Genomic DNA, 24,264 nt, shown 5'->3' on the forward strand with positions numbered 1-24,264 from the left:
CAAACCATAAGGGCACCCGGGAGGGCCTCCTGGCTCTGGAGCTGGGAAGGGGGCGCCTGCAGGCTGTGAGTCCTCGCCTGCAGGGGTGCCACTCCAGGTGTCCTGTGCAGCCCTGAAACAAGGCAGGGCCGGTCTCGCTCCTACAGAGGGCCGGGGAGGCTCTTCCACTGGGAAGCCAGTGCGTTTGAAGGGAGGGCTCAGGGTGCTGAGGCCTGAGAAAGCCACCCGCAAGGCCGAGACCCCACCTCTGTTGCCCCCAGGAAGGCGGGGCTCCCTGAGGCTGCCTCCCAGACGCGCGCCCTCATCCCCCTCTGCTCGGTTGGTTACAGGCAGAAAGGAGGGCCTGGTCCAGACAGAGGCTGAGCCCAGAGGCTGGGATCGACCAGAAGGGCAACACGCCGGCGGGCACAGGCTCACAGGGCCCTGAGGGTCGGGGTCGTCGTGGATGTTCAGGAAGTCTTCCCGGGCCCGTGGTTGCCAGCCTGCCGGACCCCATCACACCTGACACGTCCACAGTGGGCTGGATGCCAGCTCGCCTGCCCTGGGGGTGAGGACGACGTGGGGGTCGTCCCCCACACATTTTTCTACCCCAGCTGTTGGCATCTTAAAGCTGTAACCTCGGGAAGTGCCGATAGCCAGTTACAAGCTGCAGAAAAGGGCTTTTTTTTTTTTTTTTTTTGCGGTACGCGGGCCTCTCACTGCTGTGGCCTCTCCCATTGCAGACCACAGGCTCCGGACGCGCAGGCTCAGCGGCCATGGCTCACGGGCCCAGCCGCTCCGCGGCATGTGGGATCTTCCCGGACCGGGGCGCGAACCCGTGTCCCCTGCATCGGCAGGCGGACTCCCAACCACTGCACCACCAGGGAAGCCCAGGAAAGGGCATTTTTAATTGATTCTCCATAGTTCAACCACAGCCATCTCCCTGCAGCTTCAGGCTATGTGTTTTCAACCTGGAAACTCAGCCCCTCTGTTCACGTCCAAGTCCCTGACTGGCAGGCCAGCTTTGGCGGGACGGCCGATCCTGGCCACACTGGCCACGTGCAGCTAGAGGAAGCTGAAAACCCATCTAAGGAAGAAAGAAAGAAAAGCGCAGGGACGTGGGACTGAGCTCCACACCCTACACCCCGGACAGGGGGTGCTCGTCACACCTGAGGCTCGGGGGAGGCTGCGGGAATCAACCGTACCTGCCTCTTTAGTTGTGAAACCTGACTGGGAGGGTGAAACTGCGCCTTCCTTGGCCCTTCGCCTCTCCTGGAGACGAATCGGTAAGGATTCCCAGGGCCAGCACTTTGTGAGCCTTTTATTTGGAAATAATTTCAAACTGACCGAATAGTCCCAAGAAGAGCGACTGTAAAGCTTAGCCTAACGTTACCACCAGGGCCGGCACTTTTTATAACCTAAGAAACTTCACAAGCATAAAACCACTCAGAGTTCAGTGTTAATCGACATGAACGAGCGCACGTAAAGCCCTGAGCTCGTGTCGCATTCCCACCTGACACAGGACCCGTTGGGGCCGCAGAGAAATGCCGGTGGGTCCTCCCCGGCCCGGACGGGGCGCCAGGTCAGAGTTGGTGGACAGAGCAGCAGCGCCCGGCCCTTCCTTCTGAGCAGGTCCCGGCCACCGCCCCACGGTTCCAAAGCACGAGTGTCTGACGTGGCGTGTCCTCCCCCGGCTTCCCCACCATTAGGATGACAGAGGCAGAGGGACCTCATGGGCACAGCGTCCAGTGAGGAGGTCCCAACACACGTATTTGAGCAAAAAGCCTGGGAAGTCGTGGGGTACTGGCTCCGGGACATCTTTCATCTTACTGATTAAAGAGGGGCCTGAGGAGTGTCGCTGGGAAGTTGAGGACTTTGGTTCTAATGATGCGATGGCTGGGGTAGGGGATGCGTGTTGGGTCAGTTTTGGAGGAAACGAGGGGAGGGACAGGAGAAAAGACTGCGATTGGCCAACACAATCTGTATTCGTCAGACTGTGAAGGTCACCGAGCTGCGTCCTGCAAGAGGAAGTTGAACCTCTGAAGATTTCTTAAACCCACAGAGCAACTGAGAACAGAATGAGGGAGACTGGGAAGAACTCACGATGTGCCGCGCGGCGAACACGCCGTCCACGATGGCGCAGCAGAAGGCGGCCACCACGCCGAAGCTGACGAACACGATGGCCGCCACCAGCTGGAAGCAGAGACGGGAGAGGCTCAGTCTCATCAGACCTTCCCCGAGCGCCCGCCCACTCGAGGCCCCCTGCCCCGCCCCCCGGAGTTGCTCCGCAGGGTCCTCACTTCCCACCACGGCCTCTCCAGAAACCCTCCCCGACGGCCGGGGCGGCGCCCCAGGCCCGATCCCACTGAGCAAGGCCCGTCCTGGTTGCCTCGTTTATTTCACGGGGTCGGAGGCAGGAGCTCTTGGATGGGGAGTGTGGTCCCCCCCCACGGCCTTGTGGGTAACGGCGGGCCCCCAGGGTATTTAAACGGTTTGCAATCTCCTGCTTTTACAGACTCTGCTACAAAGACCCTAATCACATTCTACATAAAGTCTGGGCTCACACACGCGTGTTCCTGCAGGACCATCTCCTGGAACACACAGGGAGCCAGGCTTGCCAACAGGACAAGGTAGGGGGTCTCTGCACGTCAGGATCTGAGGGGGCATGTGTTTCGCTCCCACGCCCCACGGCCAGACACCCACCCCCTGATGTCCCAAAGGACCCAGGGCTCGCTGCTCGTTTCTCGGTTCTGCCATCTGACGGCAGAAAAAGCCTCGCTGCCACTCCACGTGCATCTCTCTGTTATTATCAAGGCTGAGAACCTGTTCTTACGTCTGTTGGCCATTTCTTTAAATCTTTTTCTCTCTCTCGGGGAACAATTTCAGGTTTACCAAAACAGACAGCAAAAGTGGTACCAAAATTCCTGTACGTCCTGCCGCTGGCGACACCGAGTGTCCGCCCTGCCAACCACGGCAGGACCCCCGTGGCAGCCACGAGCCACGGCGTCAGTGCATTCACTCCGTCCTAGAGGGCATGTAAAGTAACCGGGATCTCCAGCCCAGCAGAACAACAAGCTGCGAGCTAGAGCACGATGCGTGCGGGCAGGTCGTCTGCCTCCAGCCTGGAGAACACGGGCAGAAGCTGCCTCCCGCCACCCGCGTTCCTCGGTTGCCTCTTTCCCCGTGGCCGAGTCAGGCTCTGGGGTTACTGACCTGCACGGCCTCACGCTCCCACCCTCGTCAGCCTGAGGGATTTGTTTCTTCAACAGAGCACAGGGATTGGCATGAAACGTGGGCTGGTTTGACAGACTGCAACTTTGATTTCCGTTTTGACGTGAGGCTCCCAGTGGCTACTCAAGGGACGGAATGGGCGGGAGGGCCACACAAGGCTGTCCCAAGGGGGAGGGTGGCCGGGCTCCCTCCTCGCAGCCCACAGACCTGAGGCCCAGCCCCACATGTTGCTTCCAAGTGAAACCTGTCCCCCGACACCGCACGTCAGAGCCGTCGCCCAGCCTTGCGGGGGTCTCTGCCCTGCTGACCCCTTTGGTCCTGTGTCCCCATCCGGAGAAGGAGCCGTGCGGCTGACCTCTCCATGCGCCGGATCCACGCCCTGCAGGTGCTGTGTGGATGCAGGTGTGACAAGCCCGGCTGCTGCCGCGGGCCCTTCCCCCCACGTGACACTTGTGACAGTAATGGAGAATTGAACGGAAGGGACCTTGGGGACCCCCTGCGGGGAGCCATGCACAGAACCCTGCCTGCATCTGAACAATGGCAGCGACCTCTCCTTGGGGCTCTGTGGAGCCCCGGTCAGACCCACGTTCCGCCCAGGTGCTCTAGGTCTACGGGGCAGGAGCTGCCCTGAGACACGAGGCGGGGTCTCATCCCAGCAGGGCCTCGACGCCAAGCAGGGAGGCCAGGGGCAGACCCTCCCTCATATGGGGGGAGGGAGACCGCGTGGTCCCTTCCCGTGAAGTTACTGCACACAAATGCAGTGCGGCCGGCTAAAGAGTGGTGGGAAAAATCACTGCAGAACCACACCGAACCGAGCCTTCCCAGGCCTGTACTGCCTTGTGACAAACTACAGGAAAACACAAAAAAGACTCAGAAGGCACTTTTCCGCTGTCCCGGGAGCCAGGCAGGCCCGCGTCTCCAGCGAATGAAAGGCCTGCGTCTGCTCTGCCTGCCGCGTCCTCCCGCTTCCTCCCCGGACCTTCCAGCCGCCCCGGGCTCGCGCCCTTCGCACAGAGACGCTCAGTCCACGGTTCACGCTTCGTAGAGGCTGGAGCGCGAGGCCGCCCCGTCTCGTCTTAGCATCGGCCGGAGAGCAGGGCAGCTCCTGTGACTGACCGCGAGGCCCCTGGACGCCGTAGCCCGACAGGAAGGACGCGGTTCCTGCTGGGCAGAGCTTCCGGCCAGAGGGGCCCAACACAGAGACGCGACCTGAACAACATCGCTTTGGAGCCCCAAGTCCTTCAGCACGGAGCACCCATCTCATCCTGACACCCCAGCCGCGTAGGGAGGGAAAGCACCGGTTCTGACCTGGAACTCCCACCCCAGCCTTACAGAGAGGCCACAGCTACAGTCAAGTTCAGACGCAGCCCCGGCCCCTCCCAGACCCCCAGGTAGTTGTGACCTCAGGAAGGGAGGACGACTTTCTGGCACAAAAGCAATGGGAGGGACAAACTGCTCCGCCAGCAAGTGTTCCCCAGCACCTGCTTTGTCCCAGACGCCGGGCTGGCACTGGGTCCAGCCGTGCACTCGGTCCGGGATACCTGCTCCTGCAGAGAGCCACGCAGCCTGCGGCCTGACACCCCTGGGATGGCACCGATCCCCCTCCCCACCTCCCCCAGGGCCACTGCCAGTGTGCCTAAGGAGTGGAGCTGTCCCCAGCAACGGGTCTCCTAGGACCAGTGGGTCTGCGGCTAGCCTGGTCACCGGGACCTCGTCAGAAGTGGGTGTCTGCCCAGCCCCGTGTGCTCCAGCACAGGTGCTGGTTCAGGAAGTCCACTAAGCACTACAGTCGCCTGAGACGCTCCCAGAAGTGGCCCCTGAGGCCCTGTTGCTTCTCTCACCACCAGCGGGTGAGCAAAGCCATCGTCGGACCCGCTGCCCTGGTGAGTCTCCCACGCACCAACTCAACGCCTCAGAGGACGCCCTGCTCCACGCTGGCCACTGGCCGGCTCCGCCCCAACTGCGGCTCGGTCACAGTCTCGGCCAAGAGTCGCTCACATCACACCTCCACCGGATTTCATCACAGCACACAACTTGCAGAGCGTCTCCTAGCACGCAGGGCTGCCCACAGCTGGGTGTGTAAACGTGCTCGGACTCTGTTTGCACGTGTCCCCACGACGTGAACGTCCTCATCAACCTTCAGCTGACTCTGCTCGGCTGCCCTTCCTCCCACTGCCCCGGAAAAAGTAAAAGCCAGACCTAGCACCACCTCACACGTGGTAAACTCGGCTCTGGGGTGACCGCACGCGTGCTACTGCCCGGGAACCACCAGGGTCCAGTTGACGGCGCTGGGAAAGACATTGGAAGTTCTCTCCTCCAGCGCTTCGGGCTGGAAATAGGAAACCGGCCAGGACGAGCAGCTGCCCCTTGGCCGAGGCCTGCGTGTCCTGGTTTCGGTCACAGCCACCACGTCCTTTTCAGGCCTCGCTGCCCCTCGAGCAGCCTAGGGGTTTAACAACGTTATAGCACAAGGACCCGCTCACGCCCCGAAGGTCCCTCTCTAACACGAGGGCTGCCGGGCCCGACAGATGTTGCAGACAGGGTCTGTCTGTGACTCTAGCAACTAAGGAAGGCACTAGATTAGGGTTGGGACTGTGTCTCCTTGTCCTGTCAGGGTCTCTTCTGGGAGAAGGGCAGCTGTTTCTCAGTGGGGGAAGGTCATCTTCAAATCTCCGCTGGGCCCACAGAGTTTACTACATTCCAGCAGGGGAAAGTGATTTTCAAAAACAAACACCAAACAGATAAGGATGTGATACGAAGGAGGCTGCCTGGAGCCAGATAAACGGTAGAAAGTGGAGACGGGAGCAATTAGCCCCGACCACAGGGTCCAGGCAAGAGGCAATGCGGCTAAACCAGGACCGAGGGAAAGTGAGAGCTGTGAACACACACACCGAGGAGAAGGCGGTAACACCTTAGAGAACTAGAAGAGAAGAGCAATCTTAACCCAGAACCAGCAGAAGCAAGGCACTAGGAAAGGCTTAAGCAGAGATAAAAGAAACAGCAGAAAAGCAGCAAAGAGAATAGAGGTGCAAGTTGGTTCTTTGAAACTATTAACAGAATTGACTCGCCTTGTTCGGTTCTCGGCCTTATCTGCCAGGAGCGTCCACCTTCCTGTCCCGGCCTGGGGATAGACCTTCCAGCCCTTCTCTGCCTTCACTGCCTCTCCCCTGTCGGCCCCAAGGGCCCCCCAGCTGCATGTACAGGTCGAAGCCCCATGCGTTCAGGGTCTCCCCCAGCCCCAGCCCCAGCCCCCAGCTCAGCACCATGCAGCTGTCCAGGAAGCATTCGTTGAAGAAAGAACTGGACGGGTGTGCAGGCCCTTTGGTGGAGCACGGGGTTGGAGGTGGGACAGTGTGTGAACCTGGCCACCACCCTCCTGCCCCGTCACTAGTGGGCCCTCACGGGGAAAGCCCAGCCCCCCCTGCACAGCCTCCACGTGGGTCACCGTGGACCTCGCAGGCTTCCTCCCCGATGGCCCTCGGATCCCCCAGCACCCCAACGTCTGCCTGCCTAGCCCTCGAGGCCTTGCTGTGTCAGCCCCGCCCAGCTCAGTCCTGGGGGGACAGAGACCAGCTTGGCTTCCACACGGGAAGGTGAGGGGCCGAGGAGACTCCTGTGATGTCAAGACCCGGAGCAGGGGTGCCAGAGGGCACAGCCAGGACCCTCTAGCACAACACGCAAAGGAGCAGAAGCCCAGCAGACGGAGGCCGTACCCTAACCCTCTGTAGGAAACACGCTTCTACCGCTAAGGGACGCCCCATCGGTCCTTCTAGTTCAGGGGGTTTTAAACTATGTTCCAGGGGGACTCCAGTGTATGCGTCTGTGTGTGTATCTGTGTGTGTGTGTCTGTGTGTGTCTCTGTGTGTCCGTGTGTGTCTCTTGTGTGCGTGCATGCGTGTGTCTGTGTGTGTGCGCATGCACGTACACATGGCAGGGGGTGGGCGGAGGCGGCAGTTAACAAGCTGCTTTAAGCCCTAACGTCTCCATCCCCGGCCGTGGGGACCAAGCTAGATGGCAGAGCTGTGGGTGAAATCAGGGCCTCTGACGTCTGGGCAAGGAGAAAGCAAGAACTCATTCGTCAATGGGAAAATATCAAAAGCTGGCTCCGCTGAGGGCATTCTTTGGCCATCACTGGAGACTAATGCCGTAACAGGCAGAGGTCGTGGAGGAGCCATTTGTAATGATTAGGTGCCACCCCTTAGCTTGAGCAGAGTAAAATGTTTACAGACCAAATGATACCACGTCTGGGACTTGCTTCAAAATACCCCTCGAGGTCGGTCACGAGTCGACAATGGATGAAGTTGGGAGACGGATACAGAGGGTTTGTTACACTATTCTGTCCACTTCTGCATACCTTTAAATTTTTCTATTGCAAAAAATTAAAACGAAGAGAAAGCAAGGGAAAACGGAGCGTTCTTACAAATCTAGATACATTTGAAGTAAGCACTGTCTCCAGCGGACGTTTCCTCAGCTTCCTATTGTTTCCTTTGCTACAACTTGAGTGTTCTGACTGGCCTCCGTGCTTCAGTACAATAAGCAACAGCGGCTACTAGTCTCCGAACTCCCGTTACGGACCAGCGCGGCACTGCGTGTTCTCGCGTGCGTTGACTCAGATGCTCAACAATCCTGAATGTGGAGAAACCGAGGCTCACGACAGTCAAGGCGGCAGACAGACTAATGGCCGACACAGGTCTCAGCTCTCACGAATATGAACTTAAATGTTAGACAGTGAAACACGTGTTCATCGCACAAGGTGATTCTGGGGGACGCGCTCCGGAAAGGGCTGGAATGAGACTCTGCAGCAGCACACGCGGCCTCAGGCAGAGAGCTCTGGTCTGCGGGGCCTGGTGGCCCCGTCTCGCCTGGGGCTCAGGCTGGCTTCCAGGGAGGCTGGGCCCTGTCTGGGGGCTAGGGTCAGTTCTGGATTTTTATCCTCCCACTCCACGGCCCACATTTCTTTTGCCAAAGCCAAAGAAATAGAAGTCCAGGAACTATTTTGGAAAGGAAGAAGTTACACTATCTCTATTTGTAGGTGAAATGACCTCATAGACGGACAATCCTCAGGAATCCACGAAAAAACTATTAGAACTAACGAGTGAGACCAACAGAGTTGCAGGATGTAAGAGCAGCATGCAAAAATCAATTGTGTTTTTTTTTTTTTGTGGTACGCGGGCCTCCCACTGCTGTGGCCTCTCCCGTTGCGGAGCACAGGCTCCGGACGCGCAGGCTCAGCAGCCATGGCTCACGGGCCCAGCCGCTCCGCGGCCTGTGGGATCTTCCCGGACCGGGGCACGAACCCGTGTCCCCTGCATCGGCAGGCGGACTCTCAACCACTGCGCCACCAGGGAAGCCCCTCAACTGTACTTTTATACATTTGCAATGAACAATCCAAAAATGAAGTTAAGAAAACAATTCCATTCACAATAGCCTCCAAAAGGATAAAACACTTAGGAATAAATTTAACAAAAGAAGTGCAAAACTTCAACTCTTAAAATGACAGAACATTGTTGAAAGAAGATCTAAAGAGATGGAAAACATCCCCAAGTTCATGGGGCGACACTCCCTCAACTGATCTACAGATTCAACACAATTTCTATCAGAAGCTCACAGATCACAGAACAGACTTGAGAGTCTAAAACTAAACACACACATCTATGGCCAAGTGATTATCAATTAGGGTCTCAAGACCATCCAACGGAAAAAGGACAGTCTCTTCACCGAATGGTGCCAGGACCACTGAGGAGCCATATGCCAGAGCTTGAGTGTGGATCCCCATCCACACCGTATACAAAATCAACTCAAAATGGACCAGAGACTTCAATGTAAGCGATAAAACTCTTAGAAAACATAAGGGTAATCTTCATGACCTTGGAGTTGGCAGGAGATTCTTAGAAATGGCACCAAAATCACGAGCAGCAAAAGAAAAACTAGATAAATCGGGCTTCATTAAAATTGAACACTTTTGCGCCTCAAAGGACACCACCAAGAAGGTGAAAAGACAACCCACAGGATGGGCTAAAGTCCTTGAAAATCACGTATCAGATAAGGGACCTGTATCTAGAATATATAAAGGGCTCTGACGACTCAACAATAAACAGACAAGCAACCCGATTTTAAAATGGGCAAAGGACTAGAATAGACATTTCTCAACGACAACCGGAAACAGATACACAAAAAGCCAGTCAGCACATGTAAAGAGGCTCGACATCATTAGTCATCGAGGAAACACAGATCCACGAGGAGACCCCACTTCACACCCAACAGAAGGGCCAGACGAGAAGCAGACGGCAGCACACGCTTTCCTCTACGGTAAGTCTACGCGAAACATTGTGAGGAGCTGCCACGCTGTTTTTCACAGTGGCTGCGTCACTTCACGCTCCCGCCAGCTGTGTGCAAGTCTCCACCTTCTCCACACCCTCACACACCCGTGAAAGCCCAGGGCAGCCACTGGGATCCTGGTGATACCTCAGGATGATGGCAGGTGCAGGTGGAGGCGGAAACGCCCGCACAGTCTGTTACGATGATTTGGAGATGAGACAGAAACAGCGTATGGTCCAACCGCATCCTCCCTGAACCCTCTCAAAAGTCAGCACTGGCTGCACAATGATTTGGCAAAGTTAACTATTTTGAATTCACGAGGAATTAACTGTTCTTATAGCGCTCTTCCCCAAAGCACTGCATCAACACGACAGACTCCAAACTGAAATGATCAATAAAAGTCAGGTTTGTAACCTGACTGATCAAGGTTGGCCCTCATACGTCCCACAGCCAAACAGCTGTAGACACGCCCTCTGCAAAGACCTCTGAACCACGGTTCTCCTGGTTTTCCACTGACCCCCTCTCTCTCCTCAGTCTGGGAGAGCCGTCGTCACACCCCAGACGTAGGAGGAGATGCCAGGCTCCCTGACTCAAGAACAGACATTCATACACGCGTATTTTTGCCTGAACCTTATACACCATGATTTAAACTAATTGCCAACATTCCCAGCCCACCCCTTCCCGTGGCCCAACCTTAGCTGCTAAGACACCACATGAGGTTGTAGAATGTACCCTACAATCCCAGGGGCGATGCTCACTTAGCCTAAGATGTGAACGGCACCCACTCAACCCTGAGTCCTGGGGTGTACAGTCCACAGTCTGGGAAGCTGGGCACTGACCCTGGGGGTGCTGGATTGGGGCAGGGGCCTTCCCAGGGACACCGCAGCTAGAGGGGCAGCACTCTCCCCCACCCCGGGTACAGCCCCACGAACCACATTTGAAAGAAACAATGCACATTCTTACCATTTGCTTTCTATTCTCCACCAGGTTGATGCCAATAATTCCTAAGAAGGATCCGAAGCCCAGCTGACACCAGAAGAAAACAAGGGAGAAAGCGCTCAGGTTACACGCCTGGCAGCCTAACGCCCACAGGGAACAGTGCCCACCCGCCTCAGGACATCCTATCGGAAAGCGAGGCCAGCCAGCCCCCCTCACACAGCCCGAAGCATTAAGCGGCAGGTAGGTTCGTGCCCATTGGGGTGGGCTTCTCAGGAGCCGTCGAAGCCAGTGACCGGGATAGAAGCTGCTGAAACAGGCCTGTCTCATCTCCCGTGTTCAAATGTGTTAACTCCTACGTCAGTTTAACTCTCGAGTCCAGGAAATGAGTGCCACGTGCCCCCCACCCAGACAGGAGAACTTCCTCATGGTGACCCATCCTCCACGCCTGGTGGTCAGGGAGAGGCCCGTCTGAGAGCTTCTCCTGGGCCGTCGTGGGAGGACGGCTGACCCCTCAGGGAGTATCATAGGAAGCTGGAACCAAGGGTGTTTCTGACACGCACACGGCTGACACCCCTTAGAAATGAGCTTTTGACTCAGGTGAGCAGGCAAACAGGTAATCTTGGGGCGGGAAGGGCACCCAGGGGCTCCTGGGAACCCGTCCGCTTGTTCCTCCGCCTCAGCTCTCCGCCTGGGTGCAGGTGACGCTGGGACACTGGAGAAACACCACGACTGTGCTCATCTCGCATCGCCCGAGTGTGCCCAGGGGCGCCGGTGGCCTCATCCCCCAACACCTGCCTGGGAAGAATTCCTAAGCTTTCCCTCAGCTTGAAGAGCAGAGCTCCAGCAACGCCAGGGGAGGCAGCGCTCAAAGCAGCCGGTGACAAGCCCCTCCCAGAGGCACAGGGCCGCCCCGAGACCCCGCACTGGAGCCCACCCAGGGGGTGACCCTCAGCTCTGCCCGGCCCGTTGGATTCTGAGTGACCGTGCGAGGCAGAGGCAGCAGCCTGGGGACAGCCGCGCGACTGACCCACACAGCTATGGCATCTCTACCCACGGTGCCAGATTGAATGCACTAAAAATGAGACCATTTATGTCCAAGGATGTCTTTGCCTGCAAGGATTATATCTATGGAGACGGACGTGAATGCACAGATGTAGTTTTCACCAATAATTTAAGAATTCTCAAGGAGTGAGGAAAGATGAGCACTTTCTTCAAAATATCACAAGTCCATTCCAACATAAATGTATTAAAATATATCTATTAATTCTCGCTAAGTTGCATTTTTTTGGATTTGAAAAAATTCCTCTTTCCAAAATGTTGAGGTGTTTGCACCTTCTCACCCAGTTTCTTCCTGAGACCCGCCCTTGCTATAAGTCTCAAGGTCGGATGCCGTGCGTCCACAGAAGTGACTTTTATCCACATTTTCTTTGAGCAAACCTCATCTGTTGTGTCCACTGTTTGCTTTCAGAACCGCTGAGCTGAAGCCAGTTGCACTCTGGTTCTCGCCCAGGAGTCAGGTTCTCTGCAGAGCCAGGCTCTGAACACACCCAGGATGTTCTGAAGGTGACCTCCAGGTGAGATCCTGAACGAGTGAAGCGTAGAGAACACTGCAAAATCCTACTCAAGATTGACCTTCTCTGCCGGTCACCTGGGGGACCGTCTTCACAGCCGCCAGCCTCCACACCCCTGGCTCCCCTCCGTCCAGGACACGGGCCGGGAAGCAGAGTCTCGTGGGAGTTCACTGAGATTACTACCTGCACAGACACTATTTATGTAGGTTTACTCAGAAAGTGTACACAGGAAGATAATGTAGACTTATAAAGCACAGACAAAATCTAAAAATAAAGAAAAATATAAAGAGAAAATGAATGATATTTGTAAAGTATTTTCATCCTTGTTAAAATGTTATCAACATCGTGACTAATCTGCATAATACCTCTAGTGAGAGTAATGAGATTGAATAAGCTTCGTTTTTAAAATCCTGGTTTAGCACTTGTGACACAGCCCCTCAGGGCTCTGGTGCGTTTGCAGGGCATCATATCTGATAAAAAGCAATTTCACAGACGCTCCCTGAGTGCGATGCAGACGCTTGGAGCAAATTTTACTGCCAACAAATGGACGCAATTCCACAGTTCAGAAGTCTGGAGGATTCTGGATTTGGGGGCCGCTGTTGCCAGGTCTGGCTGGGCTGTGGGTTTACCTAGTGGGGTTATTGCCCAGAAGCGGAGGTGAGGACCACGTCAGCTCGTCTTCCTGCTGATCCCATGCGGTCCCACGAACGCACCTTCTATCCAGGTTCCGTGGCGTCTTTTAAAGCTCTGAGTCCAGTTTCCGAGGGGTGGTTTGCTCAGCTTGGTCTCGTGGGGCTGAAGTCCAGGCGTCACAGGGCTGGTTCTTCCCGGGCACTCTGGGGAGACTCTGGGCCAGGGCCTGTCGCACCTCTTGCCTCCGACCCCTCTCCTTCCCCTCCCCCACCTCTCAGGACCCTGTGCCCCACGAGGCCACCTGAGCATGCAGGATAATTGCCCTAAACCTCCACCTCGGGGGGCTGGGGTGGAGCGTGTCTGCAGCACACGGACATCTGTGTCCCCACGGCCCCCAGGCCCCCCGACCGGCAGACCCCAGGGACCGCGCCACTCACAATGATCCCGGGGTAGTAGCCGCCCATGGTCACGTTCTCCGTCCTGGTGGTGGCAGCGAGGCCGACGGTCAGGATGGAGGTGGACACCACCAGCAGAGACCCCACAAACCACAGGGAAGTCTTCTTTCTTCTCGCAAACCCTTCTGGGGGAACAGAAACAAGGAGCCAGCTGGTAAGGGGCTGAGCTTGGGGCGGGGGGCCAGGACCTCGAGCGCATCCCGGGTCAGCCTGGCTCTCTGCTGCAGCCCTGCTGCTCGCTGGCAGGAGCCTGGGACGCGCTCCCCAGGGACCACCACCGCCTCCTTCTTCCCCGCCCATCCCCGTGCTCAGAGCGGGACCCCTCGCCACCCCTCCGCCCGCCCTGAGGACTCACCGTCGTCTCCTACAGGGCACCCAGACCCCGCCGGTACCCCTGCACGGCCACCCTCCCCTGTGGCCCCCACCGCACCCAGGGGTTTCCAGGCACTGTCACCACCCACACGTCCGGACGACGAGCCCCATGAGGGTGGGCAGGGGCCCTGCCTCGTCCCCCGCTGCGTCCCTGCCACCTGAGACAGTGCCCGCGCACAGCAGCTTCTCAGTAAACGTCAGGGGGCGGCTGGGCCCTCCCCGGGTTCCAAGTCCCCTGCGGCCTCCGTCCCGGCTTCACCCCACACGGCAGCAGTCACGCCGGCCGCTTATGGCGCATCTGCTCCGCGCCTGGTCTTACTGAGCACTTTACCTGCATCAACAAGCACCCCTGGGCCTTGCCAAGTCCATGACCCTGGACCCTGCCCTACTCCAAGACTGCACAGAGGACCTCTGCACACTGCCCTGGACCAGGCCGAGCAGGTCCCACACAGAGAGGGGCCGTGCGTCCCTCTGGGATGGCCAGCACGTCCACGCTGCTCCATGGGTGCACTTGTGCCCCCATGTCCACACCGAGCCGTTCCCTGGAGGGCAGGCATCCTGTGTTCTTCCACTCCTATACCTGGCTCAGCACCAAACACGTGAGTGATCAAATGGGAAGGGGTGGAAAGAAAGTATAACAGTGTGCAGAGCCCGCCGCTGCCCACCTGCACGCCCATTACCCTCTCCCCTTGTCAACAGGCCCCAATTATTGGATGTGGAAACACGCCAGCTGAAAGATGGCATTTTCCAGCCTCTGCTCCAGCTGGGTGATTACGTTCTCAGCAAAAAATCTCCACCTCAACAAGGAATGTTGGGTGGGACCTACAGGAAATCTCTTAAAGGAGCCAGTCCCTTTGCCTTTCTCCCCTTCATCCTTCCCGCGGCCTGGAATGTGAACATAAAGGTGGAGCCCCTGCAGCCATTTTGCACCATGAGGGAACCTTGACAATAGAAGTCACACCCAAAGAGAGGCAGAGCAGAAAGACAGCCCTGGGTTGTCCACCTCCGAACTTTGATTAGGCAACAGAATTAAATCTCTGGACCATAAGCCACTACTGTGGATGCCCTGGTATCTGTGGCCAAAGCTAATTTTAACTGTCACAGAATCCAAGAAAGGAAACCTTCCATCCCTGGCACCCTCCTCCCTCAGGCCTCGACTCCTGGATTTCGTGTGAGCCGCTCTTCCTCTCGTGTGCCTCAGGGAAGGCAGGGAAGCCTCACTTACAATAACCGTAATTGTAATCATTATTACAGCAATTCGATCTCAGATACGCCTGTTCCTACGCAGTCATCAGCAACCGCACAACGGAGGCAGAGACACAGGCCAGGCAGAGGGCAGGACGAGGCTCCACACTGAACACAGCCATGCTGGTGTGTCTCGTTTGTTGGAGGGTTAACCATCTTCATCCCTGTGACTCCACAACAAAACAGGATGAAAGAAAACGTGGTGCTTCTTCCCGCACCAAAGTGTTAAAATTGACGTGTGTGTGTGTGTGTGTGTGTGTGTTTGGTGGGGAAGCGGCTGCTCGTCTGACCTCAACCACTGTCTCAGATGACCCCAGGCCCCGGCCCAGACTGTGCCTTTGAAGATTTGCACGCCCGTCCGCAGTCTCGTCAGCAAAGTTTAACGGCAGGTCAAGGTCACACCACCCAAGAAAGGGATTGTCACGCACTCAGAAATAGATTCCACACAACTCTGGGTCAACGTGCTCACTCAGAATCACTTGGCCAGCCCGGGAACGCCGCTTCTACCCGCTGGCCTGGTGAGGGCGAAGGGCTCAGGAAGGTCGCTTCATTTCCTGCGAGGCCCTCACCTCCCTTCACCTGCTCTTTCACTGCTGTTTTCTCGTACTTTTTACTGCAAATATGTAAGAACTGTTGAGGGTGAACCATCTGTAGGAGTGTCTACAGAAGCACAGCCACAAGTGCTAGGAGACGACTTACACCTTTGGGACCCAGCGGCCCTGGGGCCCCCTTGGTGGGCTTTTATCTGTTCACTATTATTCACGGCATCTTACTTGCAGAGTCGTGTGCATGCAGACAGCAGTCACTTATTTTTCCTTGCATGTATCTAGAGCCTGAAACCGAGGATATAAGTACAGGTTGGTTTGCCCCAGAGTCAGAAAGATCAGTGGTTACAGCCGATCTGGGGTGTCTGTAGGGAAATGGGACAGAAATGGCAAAGCCACTTGGAAAATGAGTGCGTGAGAGGAAAAGAGAAGGCTCCCCTCGGGCGACATTCTGCTCTGGGTGATTAACTTTAGAAAGGCAGGTACATTGGGAACAAATGGACACAAAGGTTGAAAACCACCTTCTTCTATGTTTTGGAAGTTAGTGAAGCTGCTACCATGGAAGTTGGTGAGACACTCACGCCAGGGCCGCCCAGCAGTCGTGGGGGGTGGCATTGCAGCCTCCGCTCGCCCACCCGCCCCTAGCGGTCACCCCTCCCGTGCGCTACCCGCCCCGCCAGCCCCCGAGCCCCTGCGGATGGACCCAGGGCAGCACCGCCTCCTCATCAGATCTCCTCAACTGTTCTTCCCGAGGTTCCGTCCCCATCTCCGCTGTAAAATGTCTTTTAAGAGCAAGAAGCCTCTTGAAACTAAACTTTCTGGGACTAAGTATTTGAGAAGGTTATGGAATGCCCTCCTCCTCAGAGGACTTCTTGCTGTTTCCCCTAATTGAATGCGTTACGTGTCTATTTCTCTCAGAATAACTAACTGAGGCCTCAGCACCTGCTTCAAGCCACAGTTCCGGCCCCTGGGCCTTGTCTCTTAGCCCCTGTGGGCCCGTCTGGAAGACCCCCTGCGGGGATATTCTGGTTCCGAAGGTTCTTGCCTCCGCTTTGACTTGTCCCTTTAGGGCGGTCGCGTGATGAGCGGGGACCTGAGGGGCCCCACCAGGCAAACAGCTTTGCTGGGACCTTGTCAAGTCCGTTAGTGACATTCTGACAGGTCACGTCAAACATCTCCTTTGGGACCGTGTAAAGCTTCCTAGGAGCCACTTTCAGTATGACTTCACCAGGCTTTCCCTGCATGACTTTCCCTCTGAAACTTCTCCGTGACAAAGATCACAGGATGCAGGCTGTCCTCCTTGTCACGCTTCGTACTGCGCGTTCCGAGTTTACCGTGAGGTCTGGAGAGACAGGCAGGTGGGAAAGGGATGCTTCTGAGCAACCTCATCCCAATGACACAGACTGCAATATTTTGATTCAAGGTACAACAGGGATGACAAAGAGAAGAGTCCCAACCTTCAATAGTCTTTATAAATAGAGGGGTTTGCATAAAAAATAAGACAACGAGAAATAACCTCGAGAAAAGGAGGTAGGGTGTCTTTCTAATCGCCATAAGACATATGCATTTTTAGGTCAAGTTTCGGAGAAAAGGGGGTCCACACTGAACGAAAAAAACCGAATTCCCTGAATTGTTCCCTCGACCTTCCTGTCCCATTAGCAGGAGTCCTACTGTGTGTGTTGTTACAACTGAAGCATCCTTAAGGCAGTGCCCTGACTCCTAGTTAAAATCTCTACTGTTAGGCTTATAGCACTGGTGGCAACTTACACGAACGCTGCCCAAGCTGTTGTGGGGCTGCCAGGCCTGCTGAGTGATTGCGCACGGCCCCCCGCCCTCTCCGAGCCCTGCAGAGGGAGGACCCTGAGAGCAGGGGCCCTGGGATCTTGCTTGATGCCGGTCCCCGAGCCTGTATCTTCTCATGCTGAATGAATGAGGGAAGTTCGGTTTCCTGATCTGCAAAGCGGTGGGGTGGGGGGGGGGTATGACAACCCCCTGACTGCCTGCCTCTTCACTGTGATAAGGATGCAGTGAGAGAACATCTGTGAAATTCCAGATGCGTGTCTATGCGCATAATGGGCATGTGGTCGTGGGTGGTGCTAAAGTCAAGGTGAATCAGCACTTACTCCTACCCGCTGCTCTCCACCTGGGAGTGGAGGGGGGGCGTCTGGGGCTGTGGGGCTGAGGCCAAACCTGCATCTCACCTGCCTGCTCACTGTTCTCCTGACTCCAGCCTGTGCAGAATGTCGCTCCTCAGGAGCCCCGCCAGCTCCCTGCACCTGCCGCCTCCCCTCCCAGCCTCCCCTCCTAGCCTCCCCCAGCCTCCTCCCAGCCTCCCCTCCCAGCTTCCCCCCAGCCTCCCCTCCCAGCCTCCTCCCAGCCTCTTCCCAACCTCCCCCCAGCCTTCCCCTAGCCTCCTCCCAGCCTCCCCTCCCAGCCTCCTCCAAGCCTCCCCTCCCAGCCTCCTCCCAGCCTCTTCCCAACCTCCCCCCAGCTTCCCCTCAGCCTCCCCTCCCAGCCTCCTCCCAGCCTCCCCTCCCAGCCTCCTCCCAGCCTCCCCTCCCAGCCTCCTCCCAGCCTCCCCTCCCAGCCTCCTCCCAGCCCCCTCCCAACCTCCCCCCAGCCTCCCCTCCCAGCCTCCTCCCAGCCCCCTCCCAGCCTCCTCCCAGCCTCTGTGGCTCCACGACCAGGTGCAAGGATGGAGCAGACCTAGGGCCTGTCCCCCTCCGCACCTTCTCCACTTAGTGGAGCCGGGAAGAGCGTGTCACAAAGACCGGGGTGGGAGCAGTCACCTCGTCACCCCCTCCTTGCCAGGAGGGCCGGGCCTCCCAGAAAGAAGAATGAGCTCATTTAATCATTTCATCTCAACGGCAGCCATGGGGGCTAAGTAACTGTCCCAGGGAAACAGACAAAGGCACAAGGACGTGCCCTCAGCCAACAGTTTCCCTTTTATTTTTCTTTTACACAGAACACATCCCCCAAGGGCATGAGTGCAGACATGTAAGGTAGAAAATACCCATAATCCCATCCCAGCTACACTCTTGTTTAGTATTTTTAAATAAAAAACCAACTCTCAGTATTTTTTAAATTTAAAGTTCCTCCTCAGAAGAAAATTCTAAGTCAAAAATGCTATTTTTGAAATCAAGTCATTCTAATATAATGATGGTAATAATTGTAAGTAGTTAATAACTAGTCATAACAACTAGTTGTCATTATAATAAGTAATTGTTTTCCAGGAGGATGGAACACGTGTAGGTCAGTCTGTCACAGAGCATTTGGCTTTAGAGAGCGGTGGGTATCGAATTGTTTCTTTTAGGAAGAAGCCAGAAGCCTTGATTATCATTTAAAAATCAAGCAACGTCACTAATCTGGTCTTTTAAAAGAGACTTTGCAAAGCCACTGCACACAGGGCTGGGAGGTAAACCCCTGCGCTCTCCACTGGACCCCTGTGTAGCGGCAGCCGGACCCCGAGGCATCACCACCCCTCCGCCCGTCCGTCAGAGCCCCGCTCGCCGTGGGACTACCTTCTCTTTTCTTGAAGGCTTCCCGGCCTCCCCGTCAGGAAAACACCCCCATTACTCCCCTCCCGGCCACTTCCCGGTAGGGAGACAAAGGCTCCGGCTTCCTGTGTCCCGCCGCCTGGCTTTGGCTGCATCGGGCTTGGTGGGAAATCCGCGAATTCGAGATTCCGTGAATTTACGGGAGAGAAGCCTGGGGAGGGCGCGGATGAGGCGGACAGCCGCGCCAAGAATGCCCTAAGGGCCTTGGTCACTTTCAAGCATGAAGAAGCCACCTGGCCCCACGAAATGACCTTTTCTTAGAAATTTTTGGAGCCTGAAATGGGGTGGAAGAGATGGCAAAGGAGTGCGTTGTAAGGTTTATACGGATCGTCGTCTATTGTTCGTAGTAAAGGACAGCGGAGAACGAGACGGGGAGAGACAGGCGCAAAGTCTGGACACTCAGGAAAAAGCGGAGGGAGAGGGCCTGTGCCCGCGCCCAGGGGCCCCGGCGGAGCTCGGGCGCCGGAAGACCGGAGCCTGGCTCACCTGTGCGCTCACCTGTCGTGTCCAGCAGGGCCAGGGGCCCGGGCACCGGCGGCGGGAGCGGCTGCATCCCGGGGGCTGCTCCGGGGGGGAGGGGCTGCGTGTTCTCCCGCTGCGACAGCGACCGTGGGGCGCGGTGGCCGTGAGGACCAGATGCCCGAGCACCGCCCCTCCGGTTAGCGTCGGTCCGCTCGCCTCCCACCTGCGCCCCGCCCCTCGCCCCGCCCCCTGCCCCCTCCCGGTTTTCCCGGAGCGCAAAGCACCAGGGAAGGGAAGGCGATGCGGCCGGGGACTGAGAGCCAGTTCCCACCCACCACCACCACCCCCGCCCCGCCCCGGACTTGGCACAGGCAAACCTTTAAAGCTGGGACGGTAATAGTGTTGAGAATCTGGGGGAAGGAACCCGCGTGCGCTGCTGGTGGGGTTACGCCCGCTGTGACCACTTTGACAGCAGTGTTTAGGAAAGTCAAAGATGGGTCCCTACAAGCCAGCAATTCCCTGCTTAAAGACAAGCCCAAGACCTGTGGTTCCAGGCCCAGGCTGCCCTTGCCCCGGTCCGGAAGATCCCACATGCCGCGGAGCGGCTGGGCCCGTGAGCCACGGCCGCTGAGCCTGCGCGTCCGGAGCCTGCGCTCCGCAACCCGGAGAGGCCGCGGCAGTGAGAGGCCCACGTACCGCAAAGAAAAATAAATAAATAAATAAATAAATAAATAAATAAAAGTTACTGCAGTCCTGAGCCAACCCAGACGGGTCCAATCAGAATGTCTGGCAGTGAAGTAATTGTTAGGAGCCCCAGTCATTCTGAAGGGGTTCCATTGAGGCAGAAAAACCCTGACTGTGAGGTTTGCACACAAAATATGCTACACAGCTCTGTGTGTAACGGCAAAACAACGAACACCAGCACGAGGGATAGATTTACGTATCCAGTGGTTCACTACGTGGTGAGGCTTCCCGCACCAGCAGGAAAAACTCAAACACAGCGTGGAGCAAAACCGCGGTTCGTGGCGTCGAGGTGAGTATAACACCACCTGTGTACAGGTTTCAGGCGTGGAAAGCGGTGCCATTCGCTCACAGCGGCCCCTCCACGGGCTGCACTGGGCACCCACCCCACATGCTAGACACCGTGCCCCGCACTCGGGAAGGGCCGATGGACAGAGGTCCTGGTGCAGCGGGCACCCTTCGGAGACGAGACAGTGGCCAATAAATACAGTCACCGAGGAAAATGCAGGAGGTGGGGGGGGGGGGCCTGAGACGGCCACACCTGCTGCGGCAGGAGGGAGAGTGCAACTCGGAGAGGAGGGCTCAGGTCACTGTCATCAGAGGAGACGTCCCGCCCACCCAGAGGGCGTGTGGTGGGGCCGCTCGGCCGTCTGGGAAGGAGCCCTGGGCAGAGCAGGGGCGGGCCTGGCATGCAGTGGGCGGCAGGAGGTCTTACCTGCCACGCCAGGGCCCCAGGGGAGCCCACGTCAGAAGGGTCACTGAGAGGGGTTGCAGCGCAGCAGGATGGGAGCCAGGAGGCCAGAAAGGCGGTTAGGATCCAGGGAGAAGTGACCGTGGTGTAGAGCGGGTGGTGAGACGTGGTCAGGCCAACCCCATACCGTGCAGACACACAGCGGTGCCCCCTAAACACCTTGACTGCAGCCCGGCGAGCCTGAGTTTGGACTTCTGGCCCCAGAATTGCACGAGAATAAGTTGTGTTGCTTTAAGCACATACACAGTGGTACGTGTGAGGCTTAAGGGCTCTAACCCAAAGCCTCCGTCCGGGGGGCGGGGGTGGGGGACCTGGGCTGCGGGGAGGGGGAATAAGCAGATTCCGCTGAGGACAGGCCTCGGGACTGCGGCATCTCCTTCCCCAGCCCACCTTCAACAGGAAAGACTGAAGGAAACCAGAACACGTCGCCCCGAAGTATGTGCGTCTTTGACATAAAAATTATTTGGAGCTGAAGGCTCTGAAGGAGCAGGAAAAGTTCCCCCTTCTGCCTAAAAACAGGAAATAAATTCTCCTTTACCGAGACCGACTCTCACCGGCCGAGAGACGGCCCAGCGGCATCTGCGGGCCTCACCCCGTGCCTTCCCTCCCGTACCCGATGCCCTTGGAAGCCGCACCTGCTCCCCTGCCCTGTGTGTCTGAATCCGCCGTTTTCCGGGAGTCGCTCCCCAAGCTGTGTGCTAAGCTGCCTTCCTTTTGTTACTCTGCCTTCTGTGTGGGGGTCTGAGCCGAGAACTCAGGGTGGAGGGAACATCACTCCCCTCCCCCACGAGGCCCCCAGGCATGCAGTTCCCAGTGCGGATGACCCTCCGGGGCCCAAACAGAAGCGATGACGGAAACCACGATCAGAGAGCAGCAGCAGTAGGAAACACCTCTGCGAGCTCACAGGAGACCCGCCCGTCGCGCATCGCCCAGGAGGGTGTAGACGACAATCGCGCAGCGAGCGGTTGCCGTGGAGGCGTCTGTTCGCCCACTTGCCGGAAGTGAAGGGTAGCTCATAACATCTGACAGCAAGCAAGTCTGATTCGGTTGGCTGCTTTGAAAACCAGGCCCGACTCTGCCGACCGGAGCCCCGTGTGTGTTGGGAAGGAGCCCCACGGGGTCCAAGTGCTCTGTCCACACTCGGCCCTGCCAGCCCGGCCGCTCAGCAGGGTCACCGGCCGTGGCCGTGCGTGGCCGAGCTCGCGGCCGCACCCCGAGGGCAGCTGGGTGGGCTGGACCTGTGTGTCATTCCAAAGGTGCGCTGAAAATATCCTTAAAAACTGTGCGTGTGTTGCCAGAAATGATACCTTTTTCCAACTAATACGTTTACCGCAGGAGATTTTAGATGCCACTGGAGCTGGGCAGGTTTTTGGGAATCCTTTCAGGGCTCCGTGAGCAGGGGATCGTGAGACAAGCATGGCAGGCGTTAGTGTGCCCGCCCCCCAAGCTCCCCCTGCCCAGGTGAGGAAACAGGCCCAGGAGGCTACTCGACGTGACTAGAGCAGACCCGGGCCTCCTCCAAAGCCTGCGTGTGGACCTGGCACGGACGTTTTTAGAATTCACCCCCAGGCACCCCCGCCAGGAGACCAAGCAGCACAGCCACAGTGTAGGAGGCACCGGCTCTGAGGCTCATGACACCGACTGACACCTGATCCCCCCGCGGAGGCCTGAGGACGCCTGCATCCAGCCCAGCTCTGCAGGGAGCCACAGTCGGGGATCAGGGTATTTTTAAAACGTAATGTAATTTAGCTCTTGCAAAGGCAATTATGAGACGATGAGGAAATCTGTCTTCTATTGGTCTGAGGACAGGCAGAGGGTCTGGACCAATTATTACTGATGTTAAGAAGATAATTGATTAAAGCAGTTATGAACCCTAGTGCCAAGTTCCTTCCTGCTCAGTGTAATATGTTTGAAGTATCCTAAGTCCCCTGCCTCCACTTCCCTCACCTGAACTCAAGTCCCCACTGCCCCCAGAAACAGCCGCATCCCCTCAGAGGGTCTCACCCAGAGGTCCTGAGTTGACCTGGATTCACCCTTCAGACGGGCGGGGCAGGTGGAGATCGGGGCTGACACTGGTCGAACACCTATCAGACGCCTCTCCCTGTGATCACCGCTGCTCATGTCTGCCTTTGTTAATCGGTACAATGTTCTACCCATTTCACAGATGAGGAAACTGAGGCACTGAGAATTTAAATAATTTTTCTGAATTGAAGTAGCTGGTCAGTGGCTGAGATAAGATACGAACCAGGTCAGTTCGATATCAAGGCGTAATCACATCCTCCAAGTGGGAAAGCATGTATTTACTTCACTACGGACATTTAATTTAATCTCTCGTCTGTGCAGTCAACATCTGTTGAATTTCCTCTATATGCAAGATACGAGGAGAGCCGTGAAGATAAGTCATACAGACCTGCCCTTCAAGGGCTTTAAAAGTGCGAAGCAGGAGAAATAAAACATACTACTGTGTTATAAAGCAGATGGTGACAGTAGCATCGGTGAGAGCAGTCACCGTGCTAGAGAAGGAGCAGGGATCCCAGGGACGTGACCCGGCCCCTGCGGAGATCCAGGCCTCCCCGGTGACCTGCTTGGTGACCCTGCCTTGCATCGGGACCCCCTAGGGGCCATTAATAATCCTGGGGCCTGGACACTCGAACCAGGGCGTCTGGAGGGAAATGAACGTCTGAGGTGCCCAGGTGGTCCCTGAGCAACAGGAATGGGAAGCAGGCTTTCAGGCCGAGGGGATGCTGGGGGGCGGTGCGCACGGTGTTGTGTCCGGCTGCCTGCGGGGGTAGCTAAGTCGGGGGGCAGGCTTTCAGGGGCCCAGGAGCAGGGCTGGCGGGAGGGCAAGCAATCACCGTGAGACTGAGGATTCTGCGCAGTGGGGTCTCCCTGCATCCTCCTCACGCCCGGGCAGGGAGGGACCCTTCCCAGCACGAGGTCCAGCGTGACCCCAGCTGCCCCTGGAGACCCGTCCAGCACGGAGGAGCCGACGGGAGGGGCTGGCTCGGCCCCACACTGCGAGAAGAGGGACTCCTCTTCCCACAGGCCCCGTCAGCCTGACGTCCTCGCAGGTCCTGCACGGCACAGGTGCACACACACCTGGCTGGCCCCCTGCTCCCATCGGGGCTCCACTCTGTCACAGTGGCAGGTGAGGGTGTGGGCACGTCTGGCCGTCGGTCCTTACGGCCTGCCCCCGGGGGCCCCCCCGCCAAGCTCAGATGGCCTTTGGTGGCTGGCGGCCAAGGCTGGCCGGGTGCCGGCCCACCTCCCCTCACCCTCCGGTCGCTGCCTCCCAGTTACCTGGCTTAGGCTTTGGAGAAAGCAGAGACGGGAAGTGCCCCAGGGATTTCCGCCCATCCACCCTGCCCGGCCTCCCTCCTCCGAGGATGAATCTCACAGGCTCCAGCTGGAACAGGGGAGAAGGAGAGGAGTCTAGAACTTAGTTTCTTAAATTACGATCAGGGT

At 57.2% G+C, this 24,264-nt stretch overlaps 1 protein-coding gene across 3 annotated transcripts in view; it reads right to left on the reverse strand.

Annotated features, from left to right (window-relative positions):
* TMEM255B (transmembrane protein 255B) overlaps window positions 1-19,518 on the reverse strand; it is a 32,356-nt gene extending 12,838 nt beyond the window's left edge. For 2 of the 3 annotated variants that reach the window (XM_067713021.1, XM_067713019.1), the window contains exons 1-4: window positions 19,332-19,518; window positions 13,109-13,251; window positions 10,492-10,554; window positions 2,083-2,172 (exon numbers count right to left, since the gene is read on the reverse strand). In XM_067713021.1, coding sequence (XP_067569122.1) covers window positions 2,083-2,172; window positions 10,492-10,554; window positions 13,109-13,251; window positions 19,332-19,398 — 363 coding nt within the window. In that variant the 5' untranslated portion in view covers window positions 19,399-19,518. The remainder of the gene's footprint in view (window positions 1-2,082; window positions 2,173-10,491; window positions 10,555-13,108; window positions 13,252-19,331) is intronic. The other variant, XM_067713020.1, reaches the window with a different exon arrangement.
* Between the last annotated feature and the right edge of the window lie 4,746 nt (window positions 19,519-24,264).

The sequence above is a fragment of the Pseudorca crassidens genome, chromosome 18 (assembly GCF_039906515.1).
Source record: "Pseudorca crassidens isolate mPseCra1 chromosome 18, mPseCra1.hap1, whole genome shotgun sequence".
NCBI classification, from domain to species: Eukaryota; Metazoa; Chordata; class Mammalia; order Artiodactyla; family Delphinidae; genus Pseudorca; species Pseudorca crassidens.